Below are 25,299 nucleotides of genomic sequence, written 5' to 3' on the forward strand. Positions count from 1 at the left end.
TGTGTGTGTGTTTATCATGTTTCCACCCTCATTATGCCTATGTGTATACCCAAATCAGAAAATATTGTATGTGAGTAGCAATAATACCACAACAGCACATGGGGGATCTTGATAGAATCACATGGCTGAAAGAACATATGTTTGCAGGAAGCACTTTGATTGTTGCTCTCACACCCTGTCCTTGCTTTAGTATCTCACAGTTCAAATTATCATGGTGATGGTGAGTAATGGTGGTTGGAATTATCTTGGAAACCTCTAAATCCTTCCTTTTTTACCCAAGAAAAGTTAATTGTGAAGAAGGGCTGAGCAATCCTACAGTTACCTGAGTCCCAAAGAGCTTAGTCTCAGTTGACTCATATGGTCACTCAACTGTTGGGTATCAAGAAAAGACTGTACTGTACATCAGTGCTTCTCAACTTCTGGGCTGTCACAGACATGAGACAAAGTTCCCAGAAGTCCCAGCCATTCGGATCAATGGCCAGGAAGTTTTGGAAATGAAGTCACAAACATTTTGGAGAGCAAAAGTTGAGAACCATTGCTGTAACTGACTTTTGCTATTTGACATTACAATGGGAAAGTGTTACCTTAAAATATTTATTCCTGTGTCCCACACACTATACCTTACAATTGGGAAACTCTCCCCCCCCCCCCCCGGCCTTATGCTGCTACTTCAGTCTCACTTAACACTTGATTTTAAGGTACAGTGAAGTGGAGAGGTTTCTGCCAGCCAGAATTATTGCTGTATAGCGTATCATCTAGTTTATGGGATACACAGGGACTGTAAAAGCTCCCCAATCCCTATGTATTATGAAGCAGCCACTTCAACAATGGGATTCTGTTCCCTGTCAATTGGGAAGAAGCAGGCTGATGGTCCCATCCTCATGATCTCCAGCACAAGGGGGAATTTCTTCTGCCTGTCGCACCAGAGATCCCTCACAAGAAAGGATGGGAACATCAGTCAGCCCATCGATTGATCCCAAAGGCTGCTGCCTAGTTAGTGCAGATTGGCGGATTGAGATGGAATTCACTGCATAACACTGTAAATGCAGTGTTTACATATACATAAATCCCCAAAAGGATTCCAGCTGTTTACTATAATTTAAATAAATAAATAAATAAATATCTCATTATAGTGGGAAAGACTAACTGGTTGACCTGTATGTCTGCATAGATTTGCTGTCCAAGTGCTAACCATGGATAAGCAACTTCAAGGGCCCCCTTATGGTCCCTTATCTTTAAACTGGATAATAATTTAAATAAGGAGTTGCCTATAAAGTAGGATGCAGCCTCCACCTCACCCCCTCACCAGCAATGCAGTGCAAGTTTATAACATCTGTCATAACCTTACATGGGCACATCTTCTTGAGCTGGAATATTTATGTATTCCTTCAATTATTAGTAAAGATTATTAAAACCATATTTTTATTAATTTTTATTCCAACCATTAAAGACAATTACATTTATTTTTAAAAATCATATTCTACAGAGGAATATGGTATGTATACATGTTTATAGTTCACTTATGTTTTTTCCTCCCAGTTATACATATACATGTATACATATACATGGTTCTTTTATGTGTGTTTTGTTCTTGAATCCATGCTCCCTGAAGTTTTAACAGTAAAATGGGAAGTGCTATTTTGAAAATAAACATGTTTAAAATTCTGTCAAAATGTCATAGTACATATCCTCCATTATAGATATGTCTTTATTCTTTTACTATAAAACATAAAAACAAAATAAAACGTTGTTTTAAAAACTTTGAGTACTGCATGCATTTGATTCTTCCTCTTAAAGCTAACACAATTTCAAACGAAGTATAGGAATGGTTCCTAATGCTAACTTCCTCATCTGCGTTGAATTATATGGTAAACCAGTTCTTCCCCTCTCCATTGAGTGCAAATTACTTTTAACTGAGTGCAAACTACTTTTGTAATTGTGTGTGTGTGTGTGTGTGTGTGTGTGTGTGTGTGGCACAAGTAAGTGGAAAGCACCAAGCCTGAAAAATGTGGATTTAGGTTCAGGATAATGCTAAAAAGGGATCAAGGGAAATGGGTAGCATGGCAAGCAGACTGTGGTGAAGGTAAAAGAAAAGATGATGCTGGAAGCCAACAACTACCAGTAAGTAAAAGGTTATTGCAAAGAGGTCAAGTACATACTCCAAAATATAAAACCATTCTTTTGAACTTAGAATCATAGAGTGTGTTCTATTCCAATCTCCCTTTTTAAGAAAGCAAAATGTTAAGATACATACCAGTAACTTTGCCAGAGGCTGGATCTGAGCATCAAATATCAAAAACCTGGTTGCACAGTGGTTAAATGCCAGTACTGCAGCCCCTCACTCACAAACCATAAGATTGCGAGTTCAATACCAGAAAAGGGGCTCAAACTCAATTCAAGATTGCATCCTTCCGTAGGTCGCTAAAAGGAGTACTCAGATTCTTGGGGGCAATTAGCTTACACTTTGTAAAACTGCTTAGAAAGTGCTTAAGTGCACTTACAAGCAGTATAGAAATGTACTTGCTATTGCTACAATGTTGGGTACAAGAAGCACAACAAAATGCCAGTTCATAGATGGCAAATCAACTGGTGTTGCTCAGAAAAGCATGCACCCAAAACATCAACCTCATACATACACACAAGCAAACAAACAAAAATAGGTAAACATACATGTATGTATGTATGTATCCATGACAAAATGCAACCATACCCAACCAAAACAAGCAAACAAGCCAGCTAACAAACACATTATACAAAAAAAAACCTTGTATTTTGGGTATTCTTGGAAAGATGGTGCTGGGAGTCAATGACTTGCTTTGCAGCACAATTTTTGTTGATAATTAAAGAGATGGCCTCAGACTTACCTATTTTTGTACTCTGTGACATGAAAAAGGAAAGCAGAGGCATGGTGCCGTTTTCCAGAGTGACCATTGCTCCTCCTTCCTGGTATTCTGTGCAATTCATGTGGGCCCTAGACTTGGCAGGAAAACTGGCCAATCAGAATTGGTCCAGTTTCCCAAGGGTGGGCCTTCATCAGAGAAGACAAAGTTTTCACTCAGGTCTGCCAGGGATACATATAAGTGTACTCCCACCATCAGAGCCTCAGTTCATTATCAACTTTCATCCCACTTTCTCTTCCTCTGTCTTTCACTAGTGTTTGTCATAGGTTTTGTGGGAAGTATAGCATAGTATCAGATCTGCTTTAGGGGACAGAGAGGCCAGTGCGCTTGTCCTACTCAATTGGGGTTCCCTTATAGGACTTTGGGAATAAAGGTGACACAGGCCAAACCTAAATGAGGATGGGGGATGGACACAGACTCACACCCATGTGATGGGTATTCACACAGAGGCTTACGCCCAAGTGACATTTCAATTCTGTCACTCCAGTGATCCCCCAATACGTCATTATTATTATTATTATTATTATTATTTCTCCCCCTCCCCCCATCTCCCCATGGATTGAGTCAGGGAACAACAACAATTAACAAACAACACCAGTTAAAATACATCAATTTAAAAGGACAAATAAGATGTACACATACTAAAACAATCCACGTTTAAAATTCATAATTAAAGATTCACAATTTAAAAATCATCTGGATATGCCTGCCAGAAGAGACTGGTCCTTAATGCTCTTTTAAATTCAGATAGCGTACTCAGCTGTCAAATCTGTTATCTTGAGTCCCTCCTGGTCATTCCAAAATTTACAGTCTACAGACATTCCATAGTCTACAACCCCTGGAGGGTTCATCAGGCCCAATGTCCCATCTGGACTAAACCTGCTGTAGCTATTACCAATAAAGGTTGCAGCCATTTTTCACCCAAATATAGTTAATAGATCAATATAGTTAATATTTAAATAGTTAAAGGTTTCCCATACCTTGGATCAAATACTGTCAGAAGAAGACTAGGAATGGGAAGGGCACTTATGAAAGAACTAGAGAAGATCCTAAAGCATAAAGATATACAACACTGAGCACTAAAGTCAGAATCGTCCAAGCCATTGTATTCACCATCACCATGTACAGATGTGAGAGCTGAACATTGAAAAAAGCAGATAGGAAGAAAATCAACTTATTTAAGATGTGGTGCCGGAAAAGAGTGCCGAGGTTGGATGGCCACAAAGACATACAAATGGATTCTAGAACAGAATAAGCCTCAGCTGTTCCTGGAAGCCAGAATGACTATGCTGAGGTTGTCATACTTTGGCCACATCATGCGAAGGCATGACTCACTAGAAAAGGCGATAATGCTATGGAAGGTAGATGGCAGTAGAAAGAGAGGAAAAACACACGCCAGATGGCTAGACTCAATCAGAGAGATCACGGACATGAATTTACAAGACTTAAGCAGTGCAGGACAGGGGGTCTTGGAGATGTCCCATCCACAGGATCGCCATGGGTCAGGGTCAACTTGAGGGCAGTTAACTGCAAAAACAATGGGTTTTGACATTTATTTGCTGAATGACAGCCCTCACACCCTCATTGCTAGGCACCTCAATTACTTTGGCCTGTTACAGACTGCCAAAATGAAGCTGCTTTGGGTCTCTTTGGAGGTATGCTGTTTAAATGATGCATGCATCCTAAGAATCCGGAAGCTGCACCAAAGCTGCACTCCAGTGCTTAGGAATGGAGTGTGGCTTTGGCACGACCTCCGGACTCTTGGGACTCATGCATCATTTAAACAGCATACTTCCAAAGAGACCTGAAGCAGCTTTATTTTGGCAGTCTGTAACAGGCCTTTGTTTTATTAAAATTCAATTAATTTTTAAGTTTAAAAATTAGAAGGCTCAGGAGACTAGCAAGTATCAAGGGAGGTGTCATACATTTTTACAGTGCCACCTAAAAGGCAATGGGTCAAGACTCTGAAAGCACCACCTTATGAATTAAATCTGATTTCACTGGTGTTTCATTCTCCAAATAAGTGTGTTAAAAATTGCTGCCATTGATACATGCTGCTTATATGTCAGCCGACATTAGTGGCCGGTTCATTAATGAACAGCAGATTGCAAGCTGTTACCGAGTATGGATTTATATAAAATTTTGGGTACCATGCGATCTGAAGCTATGACCTCTGACTGACCCCACCGCAAGCCGCCATTAACCTAAAGGCGAGCAGACCACGTAGACAGCTGCCCTGCTAAGGCATGGTCTCAGGAAAAAGGTAGATTTAAGCCTTTCAGAGGAAGTTTTGGGAGTTGCAAAACCAGATTCGCAGGGACCAGCAAGAGGAAGACAATAGATGTGGCTTCCTTCTTAATGAGCCAGTGATTAACTTAACGGCTCGGCCATCAAGGTAGCTGCTCTCCTGAAAGGTGTCAGACCTCATGCATTGTACCACTATTGTGTAGCTTTCGACTTAAGACAAAGCCCAAGCAATCAATGCCTTTGTCTCTCAGACAGCCATCGCCTGAGGGCCTGTTTAGCCCTATATAAGGTCTGAGCTTTCAGCCCCTCTTTGGGCTTTTGAGCATTAAGTTGTTTGAGGCTGAGATTCCAGAGCACCCTGCTCCTCTGAAATCACTGAGCGAAGCCAAACTCACCATCACCGGGCCTCTAGTTAGCTTTGCCTGCCGGAACTCAGCTCTTAAGCCATCGCGGCTGCTCTTTCCTTTCCCGTTCCCATGGCTGTGACCCACCATCCATCCTACATTGCATCCGACTTCCTGGAGAAGACGTCTAAGGTAATATTCCCAACGGTGCCTCTCTCTTCCTTCCTTTACTCCCCAAACTCACCCCTCCCTTGCTATAGCATTGAATGTGTGTGTGCGTGTGCGATCCCTTTGGTTGTGTGACTTTAATAAATGTTCATATTTTTAATTGCACCTCATCGGTATTCGAGTCTCTTTCTCTTGGGGGTGGACTAAGCGACCTCTGGTATACACATAGGGACACGCCTCTCATATTTGAGCTAATTAAAATTCCCCTAATTCAATCCTTCCTAACAAAGCACACTATAAGCAATGTGCATGTATTCTAGGCAGAGAAGAGATAAAGTTGCAATAGCAGGTTCCCCTGAGAATATATTATGTCATTACCATAACCCTGTCACTATGGGCACCACGGCAGCTAACAAATAATTTCTGAAACACCCTCCTATGGTTGTTCTTTGCCCCACAGTCTCAATCACTGGACATTTGGGTAAGCTATTGAAAACATTTTATAAAGAAGCATGTAAAAAAATATATAGCAAGAGCACAAACTGATGTTTTTCAGCATCTCCAGCAAGAGAGCAATCATCTGATATTGCACAGCTTAAAAAGAGAAAAAAAGATTCCAAATTGATTCAGGTTCTTCCAGGAAAAAATATAATTCATATATGATGAACCATATATCTTGTATGATGAATTCACATAGCATTTTATCAGGCCTGACCTAAATGCTGCATTGTGAATAAATGCATTTTAACAGCCAGATATAAACTGTATGCTAAGCAACATTCTCACAAAAATGCCCCTATATGCTTTAAGTCAGCTTAATATCATTATGCATTCAAGCTGCTATTGCATGTGTACCATATGTCACAATGTGATATCTATGGCGGGGAAGCTAGATGGATATGTTTCCTTCTAAATTTCCTAATCTGAATCATTCCATGCTTGTTGCCAGCTGTGCACAAGAACAGAGAGTAAAGTTCTTTCTTTGAAAGAAAGAGCTCAAAAAAGGTGTTCATGTACAATTATTACAACTACTACTATTCCATTTATTTACCCAGAGATTCATACAGCTGGCAAGAAAGGTAAGTTGCTCATTTAATAAATGTATTTTTCTTATCCATGATTCACATTCACACCTCACAAACATGAATTAATTTTTATAGTCTAACACACTAAATGTTTTGTTGCTCCCACTAATATAATATTGGGATTTTAACAAGAGGATTCAAAAGGAAATGCAGTTAAATGTCAGCAAATTTGTGATAATTTTATGTTCTTGCTGGTGAAAGATATTTACTATATTGCAGGAATAAGAAAAGATGTTTCCTTCACAATTTTTCCATGTTCTTATAAATGTATAGAACTTTATTAGTACAAGGGGACATGATTTTTTGTAACCCAAAAGCATCCTGCTATCGTCAGCTCACCCTGAATAGCTACTACAGCAAAAACGTGGGGTAAATAGTTACATGTTCTGCTTGCCGGTTAAATTCCTGTCGAACTTTAGAAATCTTATTGTATACTCAGCAAACCAAATACTGTCTAAGATGTTCAAATTCTTCAGTTAGGGTTAAGTTATAGTTCCTTTTAGTCCAAAAAGCAATTAACATGATACAAATTGTATTTGCACACGATATCGGGGTGGGGGGCTGATTACCTAAAGCTGTTACTTTTTTTGTTCTCTCAGGATTTTGGAATTTTAACAATATTACACATATAAGCTGAGTATGTATGGTTTCTCCATACATGTAATGTATGTAATACGGGTATAAAGAGTCTTATCTGCTAAATTTCTGTCTGGTTAAATGGCCTAAAAACTCAAAAGGCACCAGATAGTTTCTGATGTTGGAAGCTAAGCAGGGTCAGTCCTGGTTGGTACTTGGCTTGGAGACCAACAATGAATACCAGGTTGTATTTCAGAGGAAGGAAATTTATTCCTTGCCTAAGAAAACCCATAGAAATGAATGGGGTCACCATAAATTGACAGGCGACATGAAAGCACATACAGTACATACTCAAATGCCTGTGCTTATTCCTCAAAAATGAATGCATGTATGAGGCTATGCAGACCAAAAGGAGAAATACCTGTGGGTGGCATACTTACTACTGCATCCCTGTAATCCCTTCCACTTTCATCATCTATACAAGGATGACGTACAGATGCAGAAAGCTAGTTATGAAAACCTAGCTTTCTGCATCTGTACGTCATTCTTGTTCTTAGTTATGAAAAGAAAGACAAAAAGATGGCTGTGGAGCCATGGATGTGAGCCAGCGTGGTGTAATAGTTTGAGTGTTGGGCTACAACCCTACTTCTAAAATAATAATAATTTGTAGACTTGCCCACTTCTGTAAATGCAAATAGATACATCTCTTGTTGTTGGGCTACAACCCCGCTTTGAGTATAATAATAATTTTGTAGACTTCCCCACTTCTTCAGATACAAATTATTATTATTATTATTATTATTATTATTATTTCTTGATAGCCAGCGTCATGTAGTGGTTTCAGTGTTGGGCTACAACCCCACTTTCATAATAATAATAATAATAATAACAATTTCGTAGACTCGTCCACTTCTTCAGATGCAAATAAATACATCTATTATTACTATTATTATTATTATTGAGAGCTAGCATAGTGTAGTAGTTTCAGTGTTGGGCTACAACCCCACTTTCATAACAATAACAATAATAATAATAATAATAGTTTTTGTAGACTTGTCCACACTTCTTCAGATGCAAATAAACAAACCTTTTATTACTATTACTATTATTATTTCTTGAGAGGCAGCATAGTGTAGTGGGTTCAGTGTTGGGCTGCAACCCTTCAATAATAATAACAATAATTTCGTAGACTTGCCCACTTCTTCAGATGCAAATAGATACATATATTATTATTATTATTATTAGAGAGCCAGCATGGTGTAGTGGTTTCAGTGTTGGGCTACAATCCCATTTCCATAATAATAATAAATTATTTTATAGATTTCCCCACTTCTTCTGAGGCAGATTATTAATTATTATTATTATTATTATTATTATTATTATTATTGTGGCTGTTTATTACTACTACTGCTATTAGTAGTAGTAATTCTTGAAGGTGTAAAGGCAGGGAAGGAGGGAGTGTTTGCCAGCAGTTTGCCACAGAGAGCCTGAGGCCTGAGAGGCTGAAGGGGGTTCTGGAACTGAGGGCCGCGGCGGGGCCTCCATTCCTCGCGGCTGCCTGGGCAACGGCCTTTCTGGGCCAGACTCTGTGGAACGGTGGAATGGGCCTTGGCCAGCGCTTCTGCGGCGGGGGCTGCCGAGGCCTGGCCGGGTTTGAGGCTGGGAGGCCGGGCTGAGGGCTGGCGATGCGGGCTTCACAATAGGGCCTTTTTTCCCCGCCCAACCCGGGAAAGCAGAGCTCGCTCCTATTCCTACGAGGGAAGGTGAGGGCAGGAGGACCAAATGCTGTGTCTACACTGGAGAAATAATCCGGTTTGGTAGCGCTTTAACTGCCCTGGCTCAAGGCTATGGAATTCTGGGAGTTGGAGTTTGTTGTGGGGCCCAGAACAAACTCCAACTCCCAGAATTCCATAGCCTTGAGCCAAAGAGTTTAAAGCGCTGCCAAACCGGGTTTGTTTCTCCAGTGTGGATGCAGCCTTTTTGGTTGCAGAAATAATCCACTGCTTTAACTGCCCTGGCTCAGTCCTAGAGGAAATTGTAGTTTATTGTGACACTAATAGAGAAGGCTCAATGTCTCTCTAACAGAACTACAGTTCCCAGGATCCCCTAGCATTGAACCAGGGCAGTTAAAGCGGTCTCAAGCTAGATTGCTGCTTGCAAGTGTGTGTTGGACCCGAGTTGTTGTTTTGCGTACCTAGTTGATTGAGTGGTTTGAGTGTTGGACTACGACTCTGGAGAGCAGGGTTCGAGTCTCGCTTCGGCCATGAAACCCACTGGGTGACCTTAGGTGAGTCACACTCTCTCAGCCTCAGGGGATGGCAATGGCAACCCCCCCTCTCTGAAGGAATCGTGCCAAGAAAACCCCAGGATAGGTTCGCCTTAGGGTCACCATAAGTTGGAAATGACTTGAAGGCACACACAAGGCAATAGGTTTTTCTTGGCAAGTTTCTTCTGCGTGGGTTTGCCACTGTCATGCTCTGAGGCTGAGAGAGTGTGACTTGCCCAACAATGACTGTGAAGACAGCACCACAAAATGTCAAGTTTTCTAAATAGCTCCTAGGTTGAGTTTGTTTGGATCAATGAAGAAGATAAATACAGTACTGTAATAGTGACCACATAATCTGAGAAACAAACTGCCTCCTGTCTTGCTTGTTGTTTTGGTAGACAAGTAAATAGTGTTGCTATTAAAGAATCCTGTTTGACACAACTGTACTACTCACATTGTGACGTTTAAAGTCATCCAATGGGTTTATATGGCAGAACAGGGAGGGAATCAAACCCTGAACTCCAGATTTGTAGTTCAGCACTCAGAGCACTACACCAAACTGGTTCTCGCTCATGCTGTAGTAAAAAGCATAAAGCTTGGCACAGATGTATGTTCCTCTTTACCTGAAGTCTTGAAACCTGACCTCCTTTGAGAGTGAGAACCACTTTGAATAATTTCATATGGAAGTGAAAAATAAAATGAGGAACTCATGATGTAAATATACTAACAGTTGTAATAAAAAATAGAATAGCACATTTTTTTTTGGCTTTTGTGTGAGTGCTTATAGTAGTTTCATAAACAACATTGTAAGGTACATGGATGAAACCATACCTAGGAGCAATTTCCTGAATATTTTTTTGTTGATCCTTAGTGTATCAGTTCATAATTATAATACTCCATCTCTGAAAGAGTAATCTGGTGTGTTTCCACTGGATTACTCTCTATTACTAAAGCAGGTGTGGGAGAATCTTGTCATCTTCCAGTGCTATTTGACTTAAGGTCCACGAGCCCAACAACATTTGGAGGGATGCATAATCCCCATACCTGAAGTAAAACCTAAATCCATCATCATACAAGAGGCTGATTACTGATACAGTAGGACTCCATTGCATCCCCACAGTGAGCAACTATCACATTATAGCACAATTTACTGCTCCATAATTAAATGGTATCCAAAGTATATAATAAACTCAGGATGTCGGAGTGGCATTTAAGAATTGTTCAGATAAAAAGTTATGGGGTGATAATAATAATTACCGAAAAAACAGACAATTTAATTAAGTGATAAATTTGGACAGTGTTGCCTTTGAGGCTAATAATAACACAATTTTCTAAATACCGTACTAGCTTTATCCAGGTGTTGTTGCTGAACACCTAACAGGCACAGACAACTCAAGACCATATCTAGAGAGGGGATCAGTGGTAAGAGTTGTATTGAGGCTGCATATAGTGCTCAAATGATTCATGTCTATGTATTTCACAGTCTGTGGAGGAAAAATAAAGAGCCTGGTTTCAGAAGATTATGTCCGAAGATCCAGATAAGGACAAACAGCATGTAGAACAATTAACCAGTGATGATTACAACTCGGTATGTTTCTTCTTCTTCAGGTTTATATATTTGCCTGACATGTACTCTAGAAGAGGGCTGTGCATTGGTTTGCCAATGACTGTTAAGGAACATTAGTAGTAATTTTTAGCTCAATTACCCTCTCCTAACCAATCCTCCCAAACTTATAACAGAGGACATTTTATCATGGGCAGTTACCATATTTCCTAATCAGGCAAGTCAGTGGGAAATTTTGAACTATGTACAGAATTCAGGTGTTTGTGGCAATTAGTTGTGCTATATCCCATCAGGCATTATTTCATCACAGTCTAACAATTTCTGCTATACAGTACAATAACATCCAAAATCCAGAAAACATATTTGATAAATATTTAATTTAAAATTATTTAATGCCTTTAAACAAATAAGCTCAGGTACATATTCCTAAGGTTCTCTCTCATAGGCTGCATAATTTTGAAGCTACGGATCCACAGATAGACAGGCACGCACATACTTTCATTATTATAAACCAGTGGTCACTGTTACAAAATGGGTAATGCTTAATTCAGATATTAATTATTTTTATTTTGCAAGAAATAGGAGTGAATTTGCATTCTGATTTGTTTATTCTGTATTTTAGGATGAGGATCCCTTTAATCCATTTTTAACAGAAGATCTTGAGCCATGTGCATTTTTAACAGGTCTGAATATTTTTTCCCTTGTCATAATAATGAAATGAAATGACTGTGGATAAGAATCATAGAGTTGGAAGAGACCGCAAGGGCCATCCAGTCCAACCCCCTGTCATGCAGGAAATCCAGATCAAAGCATCCCCGACAGATGGCCATCCAGCCTCTGCTTAAAGACCTCCAAAGAAGGAGACTCCAATACAGTCCGAGGGAGTGTGTTCCACTGCTGAACAGCCCTTACTGTCAGGAAGTTCTTCCTAATGTTGAGGTGGAATTTCTTTTCCTGTAGCTTGCATCCATTGCTCCGGGTTCTAGTCTCTGGAGCAGCAGAAAACAAGTTCGCTCCCTCCTCAATATGACATCCCTTCAAGTATTTAAACAGGGCTATCATATCACCTCTTAGCCTTCTCCAGGTTAAACATCCCCAGCTCCCTAAGTCGTTCCTCATAGGACATGGTTTCCAGACCCTTCACCATTTTAGTCGCCCTCCTTTGGACACGCTCCAGTTTCTCAACATCCTTTTTAAATTGTGGGGCTCAGAACTGGACACAATATTCCAGGTGGGGCCTGACCAAAGCAGAATAGAGTGGCACTATTACTTCCCTTGATCTAGACATTTTACTTTTATTGATGCAGCCTAAAATCACATTGGCCTTTTTAGCTGCCGCATTGCACTGTTGACTTTTGTTCAGCTTATGGTCTACTTGGACTCCCAGATCCCTTTCACACATAGTCTCGTTCAGCCAGGTGTCACCCATCCTATATCTGTGCTTTTCATTTTTCCACCCTAAGTGCAGTACCTTACATTTAAGGCACAAGATGCAGCTCTATGGAATATACCAGCATTCTGGCATGGATAGTGCTTTCTTCGACATACCTGGGCATACATTTGAAAAACAAATCAATAGAAGCCTCACCCTTGGAGAATGTACTCAGGGAGAGCACACATCCCCCCAAAAAATAAAATATCCACATAAGCCTTCAAACACTACAGCCAAACTATCAGTCCTGGCCTCCAAAACACAAGCCCACTTTCTTTTGTTTTCCAAGAGTTATCTACAGCTACCCTAGAAAGACCAAAAAATTTCATAGAAATAAAGAAATCATAGCATTGACCAAAGGAAAAAATCAAAGGTTTGAAGAGCAAAATTCAGGCATTGCTTTGTTTATGATACTTTATTGCTTCTCTGAGGTTTGCCATGCTGGTTTCATGTTCAGGAGTCATATCAGGTAGACAGATGGCTTAGATCTTCTCAACTGTATCAAACAAATGTGTTGTTTAATTTGAGTGATATAACTCCAGGACAATAGAGATCACTGTCTTTTTCCCTTCTTATGTCATAGATTCTTTTTGTGATCAACTTTTCCCACGGACCACACAGATTTTGTTGGAATATAACTCAGGGAAGTGGGTGCCACGGCTTCGTGAGCCACGTGATTTATATGGCTTATCTCCAGCAGGACACCTGAATATAATACGCTGGCCTAATCAGTATGAAGTTATCAGAGATAGAATTGAGCATATTGGTAAATGTCTTTTAAAATTTGTCCTGATTTAGAAGATGTACTTCCAGATATGAAACTGTTTTTTAAAATAGTGCTTTATTAATTCCTGTAGTAAATCTCTATTGTCACCACTTGAATACATTTTTAGTCACTTGGTCACCACTGATTCAGTTCACTTTGAATCAGTTATTTCATTGATTAAATTTAAACAAATTTACAAAATCTCAGTATTGCTATGTACAAAGTGTAACCCTCCCAGTGTTGTTGGATTGCAGGTCCCAGCATTTTTTCACCATTGGCTGCACTGCCTAGGGCTGATGGAGCTGCAGTACAACAACATCTTGAAGGTCACATTTGATCACCCTGCTCAATACAGTGCTTTTGAAATAGTATGGACTGTTACCTTGTTAAAAGGAAAGGCTGCCTCTGATATTACTGTATAACTTAAGAAATAAATCAGTGAGCTTAGGGTGAGGCCTTGGAACCATACGGTCTTGACTGAAGTGGTTGCAGCTCACCTTTCCCTATTTGTTCACAGCATTTGAACAAAATAAATTTGAAAAATTATTTATGGTGCTTTAATGTTCATAGGATTAACAGTGTATCGGAATTTTGCCTCAAAGTAAAGTCATGTTCTGCTGATTTTAATTTAGAATGAATGACAACAGAAGGAGCATCAGCTTACAGCTTTCCTCTTAAAAATAACTGATCGTGCTTGTAATTGAAATTAAAATGAAAGCTAATTGATAGACACTCATTTTTGCAGTTAGTCCTCAAACAATGTGTAGAATTTTTTAAAAAAAGAATTGAACACTGTTGTCATTTTCTCAGCATAGGTCACCTACAGATATTATTCAACAATGTATCTCTGAACTCAGCTTGGTGCCAGGCTAAACCTGAATATTTGACTGTATTCATTAAAGAAACAGTAAATGAATTAATATTATTCTTAATTCCTGTATATGCTTGACTGTAAGTTAGCCTCATGTATAAGTCAGGATCAACTTTTGGGACCAAAAGCATGGATTTTTATATGACCCAAGGATAAGTCGAGGGTCAGCTGGGGAGAGGCTGTAGGGATGATCACTCGCCCTTCCCAGCTGGACTGCCTGCAGAAGCAGTTCAGCTGGGGAGAGGCTATGGGGACGACCTCTTGCCCTTCTCAGCCTCTTCGCAGCTGGACTGTCCCTGGGGAGGCAGCTCAGCTGGGAAGAGGCTGCAAGGATGATCGCTCGCTCTTCCCAGCCTCTTCCCACCTAGACCGTCTCCACAGACAGAGCCTGGCTGGAAAGAGGCTCGGGACGACTTACTGTATTGACCCTTGTATAAGTCGGCCTAGGCTTTTGGGTCAATTTTTTGACCTAAATTTCTCAACTTATACACGATAAGCCCATCCTAGTTGGAAGAAGTTAGGGTCATCATTATACCCACTTGAACCACTGCATCTCAGAAACACACCATGGGTCTAATAAATAATAAATAAATAAAATTTTTATTTATACCCCGCCCTTCCGAATGATCAGGGCGGCTAACAAAGTGCACCGAAGCGCAAACAGAGTACAAGGTTAAAAACAAACACAATATTAACAATCCATAAAAACAATAAAAAGCCCCTTAGCCCAACCTCACGGCCACGAGAGAGGAGGGAGGCCCACAGGATGTTTTAAACGGGGAATGCCTGATTAAATAGGAAGGTTTTTAAGCCCTTCCTAAATTGGGCCAGGGTGGTGGATGAGCGGAGCTCCGTGGGCAGCGTGTTCCAGAGGGCTGGGGCAGCTGTGGAAAAAGATCTTCTGGCCGTAGCAGCCAACCTAGCCCCAGGCACCTTCAGGAGTTGCTGCCCGGATGTTCTGAGGGTGCGAGGCGGAATGTACGGGGAGAGGCGGTCCTTCAGGAATCCTGGACCCAAGCCATTTAGGGCTTTATAGGTAATAACCAACGCCTTATATTGTGCTCGGAAGCGAATGGGCAGCCAATGGAGATCTTTAAGCACAGGTGTTATATGGCTGGTCCTGGGAGCACCAGTGACCAGCCGTGCTGCCATGTTCTGCACCAGTTGCAGCTTCCGAGTTAGATATAAGGGTTGCCCCATGTAGAGTACATTACAGAAATCCAGTCTCGAAGTTACCAGAGCGTGTACCACAGTTTCAAGGTCCCTCTGGGCCAGGTATGGGCGCAGCTGGCGAATCAGCCGAAGCTGATAACAGGTGCTCTTGACTGTCGCATTCACCTGAGCAGTCAGGTGAAGGGAAGAGTCAAGAAGCACCCCCAGACTGCGCACGGAGTCCTTCACGGGGAGCGTGACCCCATTCAGGACAGGTGGAACCACCGTCATTCCTGGACCAGGGGAACCTATCACTAGTACCTCCGTCTTCTCTGGATTAAGTTTGAGTCGGTTTTCCCTCATCCAGCCCATTACTGACTCCAGACAGGCCACGAGGGAAGAGACGCCATCCCCGGTCACTGCATCAGTCGGAGACATAGAGAAAATAATTTGGGTGTCATCAGCGTACTGATAACCCCGCGCCCCATGTCTCCGGATGATCTCTCCCAGCGGTTTCATGTAAATGTTAAATAGCATAGGGGACAGAATGGCTCCCTGAGGGACCCCAGTTTTAAGGGCCCGCTCACTGGAGCACACGTCCCCCAGCTGCACCATCTGGGACCTCCCAGAGAGGTAGGAACGGAACCACTGAAGCGCAGTGCCCCCAATTCCCACCTCAGCCAGGCGCCCCAGAAGGATACCATGGTCTATGGTATCGAAAGCCGCTGAGATGTCCAAGAGCACCAACAGGGACACGCTTCCCCTGTCAATGCCCAGACGGAGATCATCGACCAAGGCGACCATGGCCGTCTCAACCCCATGACCCGCCCGGAAGCCAGTTTGAAATGGGTCCAGATAATCCGTTTCATCCAAGACCCCCTGAAGCTGAATCGCAACCGCCCTCTCGATCACCTTCCCCAAGAATGGCAGCAGCGACACCGGCCGATAATTATTATGAACCAGGGGGTCAAGGGAGGGCTTCTTTAGGATCGGTCTTACTATGGCCAATTTAAGATCCGATGGAAATCGCCCATCCCTGAAAGATGTATTTATTATCCGGCGTAACAAAAGTGTCACCGCCGGTCCCCCCTGGGCCGCTAACCATGAAGGACAGGGATCAAGAGAGCAGGTTGTTTTCCGAACACTTCCGAGGATCTTGTCCACATCCTCGGTACTCACCGACTCAAACTGATCCAGAATAATACAGTCTACGGAGGCTCCGGACACTTCTACCCTGGGTTCTGCCATAATGTCGGCGTTCAGACCTTCGCTTATACGAGAAGTTTTATCCACGAAAAAGTCGTTAAATAAGTCGCAGCAGGCCTTAGAGGGTTCGAGGATCTGGTTCAGGGCGGGAGGGAGCTGAGTTAGCTCCCTAACCACCCTGAACAACTCTGCTGGACGCGACTCCGCAGACGCAATACGAGCACCATAGAACGAATTCTTTGTTGCTCGTATTGCCTCTCCATAGTCCTCTAACAGTCGGTCTAGGAGAGTCTTGTCGCTTAAGCGAAGGTGTTTCCGCCAACGGTACTCTAGCCGTCGCAGAGCCCGCTTCCTCGCCCGGAGATCTTCCGTGTACCAGGGCTTGCGTTTGGAAGCGGGCCTGAGAGGGCGCTTGGGAGCGATTCTGTGTATAGCCCCAGAGAGGCCGGTATTCCAGATACCGGTAAGGGCATCAACAGAGTCGCCGTCATTTCCAACCGTGAGCCCCTCTAAGGCTTCTTGGAACCTCTCAGGTTCCATCAGCCTTCGAGGGTGGACCATCCTAATCGGTCCACCACCCCCGGGGGGGATCTGGGTAGAAGCCTTGATTTTCGCCTCCACTAGGAAATGATCCGTCCATGACAAGGGGGAAATATCAGCTATTTCCACCCACGGATTTTCCGCCTCCGAACAGAAGACCAAATCGAGAGTATTACCTGCGCAATGCGTGGGACCCCGTATCAACTGGGACAGGCCCATGGCCGCCATGGTCTCCATGAATTCCCGAGCCGCACCAGGTGGAACAGAGCTTGCCGTGAGGGAGATGTTGAAGTCACCCAGGACAAGAAGCCTGGGCGTCTCCAACATCAGCTCAGCGACAAGCTGTGTCAGCTCGTTAAGGGAGTCCGCTAATGCACGGGGTGGCCGATACACTAACAGAATCCCTAGACTGTCCCTAGCCTTTAGGGTCAGGTAAATACACTCGATATAGGTGGTCTGTCGGAGGTGGTTCCTGGTGAGGGGCACGGTGTTCCTATGCACCAAGGCGACTCCCCCCCCCCGCCCACCTAACCTGCGCTGGTCCTTGACCGAGTACCCGGCAGGGAGGGCCTGAGCCCACACAGCATCCCCTTCAGGCCCCAGCCAGGTCTCGGTAATGCAAGCCAGGTCACACTTAGAGTCCTCCAGGAGGTCCTGGAGGATGTGGGTCTTGTTATTAATAGACCTGGCATTGCACAGGAGCAGCGACAGGGTTTGTGGCACGGTTGGAATGACCCTCAGGTCCTTCAGGTTGGGAGGGGGACAGGAAGGCGAGATAGATATGACGCATCTATCCCGTCTTCCCCTGGAACGAAAGTCCCTTCTCCCACCGCCATACCTCCCCCTGCCCCACACAACCTCGATTGGGGCTCCGCCCACCAAGGTGTTGTCCCCGGCCCAGACATCCCCCGCATCTCTATCCCTCCCCCACCCTCCTATGGCTGTTAATGGAGCAGGGGCTAGCCACAATAGGCATACCCCGCTCCTAAGGCTATTCTAGCCTCCTACACCCGCTGCTATGCAGCTCGGAGAACCCCGGGAGAAGGCCGCCCGGCGAAAGACGCAGCCCCAGCGACAGCGGGGTCGGTGGCGGCCGATGGTCCCTCACGCAAAGGAGGCAAGAAAAAAAAAACCTCCTAGGCCGCTGCCCAGATGGAAGAGGGGCGAGCGACAGCGTCTCTGGAGGGGAGCCAATTTTATAGGGCCGCTCTCACCGGCCCAGCCCCTCCGAAAGTGCCGCTCCGGCGGCGAAAGAAAGGTCCTCCACGCCGCTGCCAGGTGGAAGAAAGGCGAACGGCAGCGTCTCCGTTGATGAGGCCGGGAGCCGGCTTTATGGGGCCGCTCTCACCGGCCCCGCCCCTCCAGAAACGCCGCTCCGGCGGCGAAAGAGAGAGTCCTCCAGCCGCTGCCAGGTGGGAGGGAGGCGAGCGGCGGCGTCCCCGTTGGGAGGCCGGGAGCCGGCTTTATGGGGCCGCTCTCACCGGCCCCGCCCCTCCAGAAACGCCGCTCCGGCGGCGAAAGAGAAAGTCCTCCAGCCGCTGCCAGGTGGGAGGGAGGCGAGCGGCGGCGTCCCCGTTGGGAGGCCGGGAGCCGGCTTTATGGGGCCGCTCTCACCAGCCCCGCCCCTCCAGAAACGCCGCTCCGGCGGCGAAAGAGAAAGTCCTCCAGCCGCTGCCAGGTGGGAGGGAGGCGAGCGGCGGCGTCCCCGTTGGGAGGCCGGGAGCCGGCTTTATGGGGCCGCTCTCACCGGCCCCGCCCCTCCAGAAACGCCGCTCCGGCGGCGAAAGAGAGAGTCCTCCAGCCGCTGCCAGGTGGGAGGGAGGCGAGCGGCGGCGTCCCCGTTGGGAGGCCGGGAGCCGGCTTTATGGGGCCGCTCTCACCAGCCCCGCCCCTCCAGAAACGCCGCTCCGGCGGCGAAAGAGAAAGTCCTCCAGCCGCTGCCAGGTGGGAGGCGTCTACACTGGCAGAGCACTATAGTTACACCAACTTAACATTACACTGAGTACCACGTTGCCAGCATAACACCATTAGTACAAACAGCCAGCAATGGCTGTTTTGGGTTTAGCAAATGAAAAGCAAAACACCTGTGTAGGCAGTATAGGCGGAATGGGAGATGTGAATGTAAGTTCTGTCTGTTAATATTCTTTTCACCCTTAATATATTGAATGTGTTTGTCTACAAAGGGCAACCTCTGTCCATGAAAATTCTATGTGCAATATAGAACCCTGATCAAAAATGTGTTAAAAGGGAGAAAAGAAATTACAAGCAGTCTGAATGAATTATTTGTATCCACAATCACATCAAATTATATTGGGCTGATACTCTTGCCTGAACTGACTTTTTCAGGATGGAAGCTGGAACAAAAGATGAAGGCCTAGGTCTTTCTAGCAATTTCCAAATTAATAAATTGCCAGATCTGGGAAGTAGCCAACTGAGACTTCTTCAGAGTATGAAGTTTATGATCTTTCAAGGGGGAAAAAGTGCAGTGTATCCTAAGATCCATCTCTGGATCTAAAAAGTGGTCAATATAGGCTTAAATGTTTTATTATTCCTGTTCTACTGTAAGAAGGGTCAAAAGCTGTGTGATAGGAAACTGTTTTGTCACTAACTGAATGTTGTATTGCATAAGTTCCTCGGGTTTGCAACAAAATACCAGGGGTTATTTTTATGAGCGCATCAGGATATGTGAGACATATCATTCTCACAGATGTTCTGTTTTGTGAATTAAAATGTTAATATAGAGGCAATGTGGTGTCATGGTTGGAGTTCTGAGTCTGGAGTTCAGGGTTTGATTCTGCACTCAGCCATGGAAACCCACTGGGTGACCTTGTGCTAGTCACACACTCTCAGCCACAGAAAATTCCATGATAGTGTTGCCTTAATGTCTCTAAAAGACTTGAAGGCACACAACAACAACATAGTGGTAACTAGTGGAGATTCAAAGCCTTGAAAAGACATATAGTACAACGGTGATATGCAGGGATTTCCAGAATGTACTTTCATTAAATTTACTAGCTTCAATCATGGGTGAATTGTTTGTTATTTTCAAACTTAATTTCAACTGCATTTTTTATAACCTTGGCTCTTACAGGCTATAACCATAGGCTAGCTGAAGGGTAAAACATCTATTTACCAATAGGTTAAAATATCCTAAAGTTAGCAACCAACAGAAAACCATGCTTCCAAATTTTAACATCACATATTCCAGCTATAACCTGTAATTATACATTTTCAAACAACCAAAGTAGTTGAACTTGAAATTGTCAGCAACATTAGCAGTCAAAACTGCCGCTCATTTTAAAGTTTCATGTGGAATACCTTAAGTCCATAACAGGGCACAGGACTGATCCTGTCATTAGGCAGAATGAGGTAGCCCACTCAAGGGTTGGAAGGAAGGATTAGGAAAAGCAATGAGGTGGTTGTTAACTGAAATGTGTGCACCAGTCTGCATCTGGACTGCCAAAATAATCCAGTGTGACCACTTTAACTGCCATGGCTCAATGCTATGGAATTCTCACAGTTTTAGTTTTGTGAGATATATAGCCTTCTCTGTCAGATAGTTCTAGTGCCACAACAGACTACAGTTCCCGGAATTCCGTAGCACTGCACCACAGCAATTAAACTCGTGTCAAACTGGATTATTTCTGTAGTGCAGATGCAGCCCCAGTTGGTTTGAACTGTATCCTCAAAGTTGGTTGCTTCTGTGAAATGCAGTTGAGGATCTATCCTGTCTGTTAGCACAGTTGAATAAAAATTCAACTACCAATTTAGTTTGCTTCAAACACCAGAAGGTGGGTGGGAGAGTCGGAATTTGTCTCAAGCAACAAAGTGTCTTGGGACAGCCAATAACTAGAATGTTATCAGAAAGGTGCTGGGAAATAAAGCCTAATTTCTTCTCATGGGAATAGATCTTGTATACAATCCGTCAGACCCTGTCAGCTGTGGCGAAGTTCCATTCATTTCAGTAGGGAATTTCACAGTGGATGCTATAATTTAGCAAAGATTACTGTGTACATTCTTCCCTTGCCTCTGGTCCTATGCTGACCCCTTCTGGTAAAGCATTCTTCTATCATTTAAAAAAAATTCTAGGAAAAATCCTTTAAAAATTTAGAGGCATTCATAAAATTACAAATTAGACCACAGTTCTTACTCCAGTAATTTCTTCTAACAGATGAAGAGAAGTACTGTACAATTAATTTCTTAATTCAGTGGCCCTTGCAGCTGTGTTACTGATTATTTTATAGCAGTGAAAACAAAAGAATAAGTTACATATTTAATAACATTAGCTAAAGTTTCAAAACGTGTGCTTGGTTTTCTAACTCCACATACCAGTCACTCTTTTTGTAAAGGTACCAATCATGTGCATGGGTGATGCATTTTAAAAAGTAGTAATAATTTATTTTCTAACAAGAAAATTATTTCTCTGCATAACTTAACAAAAACATATCACTTATATGAACATATGAAAAACATCCATCATACCAATACAGCAAATCACACAGCGTCTTAAGGCCATGGGAAAAATTAAGTTTCAAACACCTAGGAGAAGTAATATGAGCATAAGTGGAGAATCACCTGATGTACCATGAACCGTGGTTGGTCATTTTTACTACATTAGTGTCTGTTCCCAAAGAGTTCGGTTTATAAACTGGGTACAATCTGGCAGTGAAGGAGCCCTGTATATATTGTTCTTTCCAATCATTTTTCTACATTGTAAACATTATGGCTGTCTGCTACAGATTATAATATATATGATTGAGGACAAATTACTCATTTTATTTTGGGTACAAATAATATTTAACGTTGTGAAGTCGAAGGCTTTCACATCCAGTGTCCATAGTTTTCTATAGGTTTTCCGTGGCCACATAGCCCGGAAAAGCTACAGAAAAATATTTAAGGTTCTTTTTATAACCCGGTATTGCCTTTAGCTCCCTTTTAGGGTTGCCATCTCTTCTGCTTTTATCAGGATTTTCTGAAGGAGGAAATGGTAAAGCTCTTTAACGTCATGATCATGACTGATGGAAAAGAACATACTTTAATTGTTAAAATAAATAAACATTGTTTTCCCATTAGTTCCCAAGTAGAAGAACAAAGCTTCAGCCCTTTGAAATGCTAAAACTTCAGTCCTATACCCAATTATCAGGGAATAAGCTCTATAGAACTCACTGGACTCTGAAGCGGATGTGTATAGAATTGTGTTATAGCAGGATTTTGAAGTCAAAATTTCATTACTGTTTTTAGCCCATAATTTTAAAGCTAATTTCATGTTTCCCAAGCCCTTACAAGTATGAAAATTTAGTATTAGTATTAGTATTTAGTATTAGCTGCAGAACAATAAAAATTAATTTCTTCTCTCTTTTCTCCCTCAGAGTGGGATCCACCTCATCCAGAGCCACTATATTGTCCAACTGGCCTGGAGACAGAACCACCTTTCTCAGAACCTGGAGAGGGTACTGTGGTGTATCTAGCAGAAGAAGGTCTGTTATAAAGTGCCACCTACTTAAACACAATAATTTTTAATTTTTATTTACAATTTTATTTACTTTTTTTAAAAAAATGCACAATATTATCTCATGAGAAGTAATATAGAAATGTAGTATGAAACTGAAAATTGATTCAGATGACAATGGCCATGAGCTAAATTTTTAAGTGTGTTCCATTATATAATATTAAGTGTAGCAGAATAAATTATATAGAAAGTACAACATCAAATTTTAGAAGGCTTTTTTCTTTTCCAACTTCATGGAATCATGGTTAGAAATGCAAATTTTATAATATCATTGAGTACAATTAAGTTGTTTCATGGATATTGACAAGTAGTAGCTACTATGTAACACTTAGAACACATTTCTAAATTTTATGAAAAATCTAATTCTTTTTTTAAACTTGTAATATTTATTAAAATTTCCAAAACATAAAACAAATAGCTTATATCCTAATTCAAAAACAGAGTCCATGATGAATTCTTCAGCTGTTGTTTAGGGGTTACTCTGGATGTTTTATTTCATTCACCGTTGTTGCTGTTGTGTGCCTTCAAGTCATTTCTGATTTATGGTGACCCCAAGGCAAACCTATTATGGGAGGGGGGGAGCGGTGACAGAATTTTTTTCAGAGGGGGATTGCCTTTGCCATCCTCTTAGGCTGAAAGAGTTTGACTTGTGGATTTCCATGGCAAGCAGGGATTCAAACCCTGGTCTGTCAGTGTCCTAGTCCAACACACAAGCCACTACACCACACTTCCAAATAACAGTTTTCCCCTACCATGTTTGATTTACACTGCGGGGGGGGGGGGGGGGGTCTTCAGATACAATTACAAGTGCATTTTGGTAGAAACCTGATTGCATTTAGCATGTGTGAGCATGGATTTCTGCTATCTTTGGAATGGTAATGACAGACAGGCATATCAGCAGATTAACTGCTGATATCAGGTATCAGTCCATACATTGGGTGGGGGAGGAATGTCATCTGTTTTATTTTTTAGGTGGGATTGTCAATTGTTTATCTGTGTGTTACTTTGTTAGTAATGGGCAGGATTTTTTTTAAAAAAGTGCAAAGCTTTTTTCAGTGCTGGGGTAAAGGCATGTACAAAGAGTAAATATTTATTGTCAAATCATAGGAAAGATCTGGAATGAAGTGGGTTGGAGGGAACCCAGCCCATAATTTCAGTAACAGGAAGATTCTGCTTTGATTTGGTACATTAAGGGGGAGGGAGAAACATCCTAAAGGGAAAAAGTAAGTGTGGATTGAAGAATACTTCCATTAACTCTTTCATTGTTCTGAAAATGTTGTACTACTGTTTTCACCTGCTAATTATTTTCTAACATCAGTCCATTGCTATTAGCATTTTCATCTTGCTCTTGCTTTAATTTCATTGCCTGGCCTGGCCTCAGTATTCACTGTTGTTTGAACTTATTGCTTTCTGATAGAATCTAGCTGTTTGTTCAGGGTTTGAACTCTGCTATGAGTTTATCCCTGTTCAGATTGTCTATGTGTCAATGTGACAATCCCTGTGTTAACCTCCTTGAACTGGACTTTTCCACCTTGCTACTGAATGTATATGATTCTGGAGTGGAACAAACTAGTTATTTATTGTTAGGAGTTTCATTTTTTAATTTAATATTTTAGGGTTATGAATTGCTTGGTTATAACTTTATTCATTGCCTCCTGACAGACAGAAAGGCACTACAGAAAGAACAGCCTTTCTTAATCCCAAAAGAGCAGTCTAAGATCCTACAATGCACTTTCATTTCCTATAATGTAATATTGTTGTCATGTGTTGTCAAGTCATTTCTGACTTATGTTGACCCTAAAGTGAACCTATCATGGGGTTTTGTTTTGTTTGGTTTTTTTTTTTTTTTTTTGGTTTTTTTTGGCTTTTTGTTCAGAGGAGTATACAGCTATTAAAAGAAGCATTTTGGAGCCATCATGCACCATCAGATATACTTTTCATGCTGCCCTAAAGACTATTAAAGTAGCTTCAGATCTTGCACATGTAGTCAGTGCACAGAATTTGAATACTGAAAATAGATAGCTTTGTATTCCCTGGATTATCTTTAAAATAAGAAAATCAGTAGAGTTTACTACTACTCTGATAAGTACATAACACGGCATTTGTTTTCAGTATTTCTGTTGAGATTTTTAGCCATGTACATGAAATTAGGGATTGAGAATATTTAATCTCGTATGATTACTTTCAAAATACAATATGTGTGTTTCCTACATAAAGGAATATGTCTAACAACTAAGTGCAGTGTTCTTTATAGAATACTTTTTCCTAATAAATAATTAACAGCTGAATAATAATTCTTCTGTTCCCACCAGCTAATAAAGATTCCAGCTTTGTGTATTCTCGAATAGGAGGGACCTGTCCTTCCAAACAGGTGCTTCCTCAATCCTGGGATGACTGGGACAATACTTTGATTTTTGAAGGACGATTTGAAAGTGGGAATCTGCAGAAGGTGGTCAAAATGTAGGTTGGTCATCTGTTTCTTTTTGTTTTGTAAAAATTGTTGCTGTTTTGTGTCCAGGTCCTCTCTAGCAAGAAAGCTTTAATGATTTTTTAGAAAACAAAAAATATGGTGCAAATGCCAATATATGCTTTTGGGAAAGTGCAATGTTAATGGCACAGAACTGCTTATTTTCCAAAGTAGAATTACATTAAGCATCTTTAAATTATTCATTT

General features: G+C 42.1%; 1 protein-coding gene across 2 annotated transcripts in view; it reads left to right on the plus strand.

The window, feature by feature from the left end:
* The first annotated feature begins 8,778 nt into the window (after positions 1 to 8,778).
* Positions 8,779 to 25,299, plus strand: part of LOC149312042 (cytosolic carboxypeptidase 2-like) — a 53,560-nt gene continuing 37,039 nt past the window's right edge. For both annotated transcript variants that reach the window (XM_089523825.1, XM_089523826.1), the window contains exons 1-6: positions 8,779 to 9,083; positions 11,070 to 11,174; positions 11,773 to 11,833; positions 13,166 to 13,348; positions 22,487 to 22,594; positions 24,939 to 25,086. In XM_089523825.1, coding sequence (XP_089379951.1) covers positions 11,109 to 11,174; positions 11,773 to 11,833; positions 13,166 to 13,348; positions 22,487 to 22,594; positions 24,939 to 25,086 — 566 coding nt within the window. In that variant the 5' untranslated portion in view covers positions 8,779 to 9,083; positions 11,070 to 11,108. The remainder of the gene's footprint in view (positions 9,084 to 11,069; positions 11,175 to 11,772; positions 11,834 to 13,165; positions 13,349 to 22,486; positions 22,595 to 24,938; positions 25,087 to 25,299) is intronic.

The sequence above is a fragment of the Sceloporus occidentalis genome, unplaced genomic scaffold, assembly GCF_023333645.1.
Source record: "Sceloporus occidentalis isolate IW3139 unplaced genomic scaffold, rSceOcc1.0.p SCAF_5, whole genome shotgun sequence".
Classification (NCBI taxonomy): Eukaryota; Metazoa; Chordata; class Lepidosauria; order Squamata; family Phrynosomatidae; genus Sceloporus; species Sceloporus occidentalis.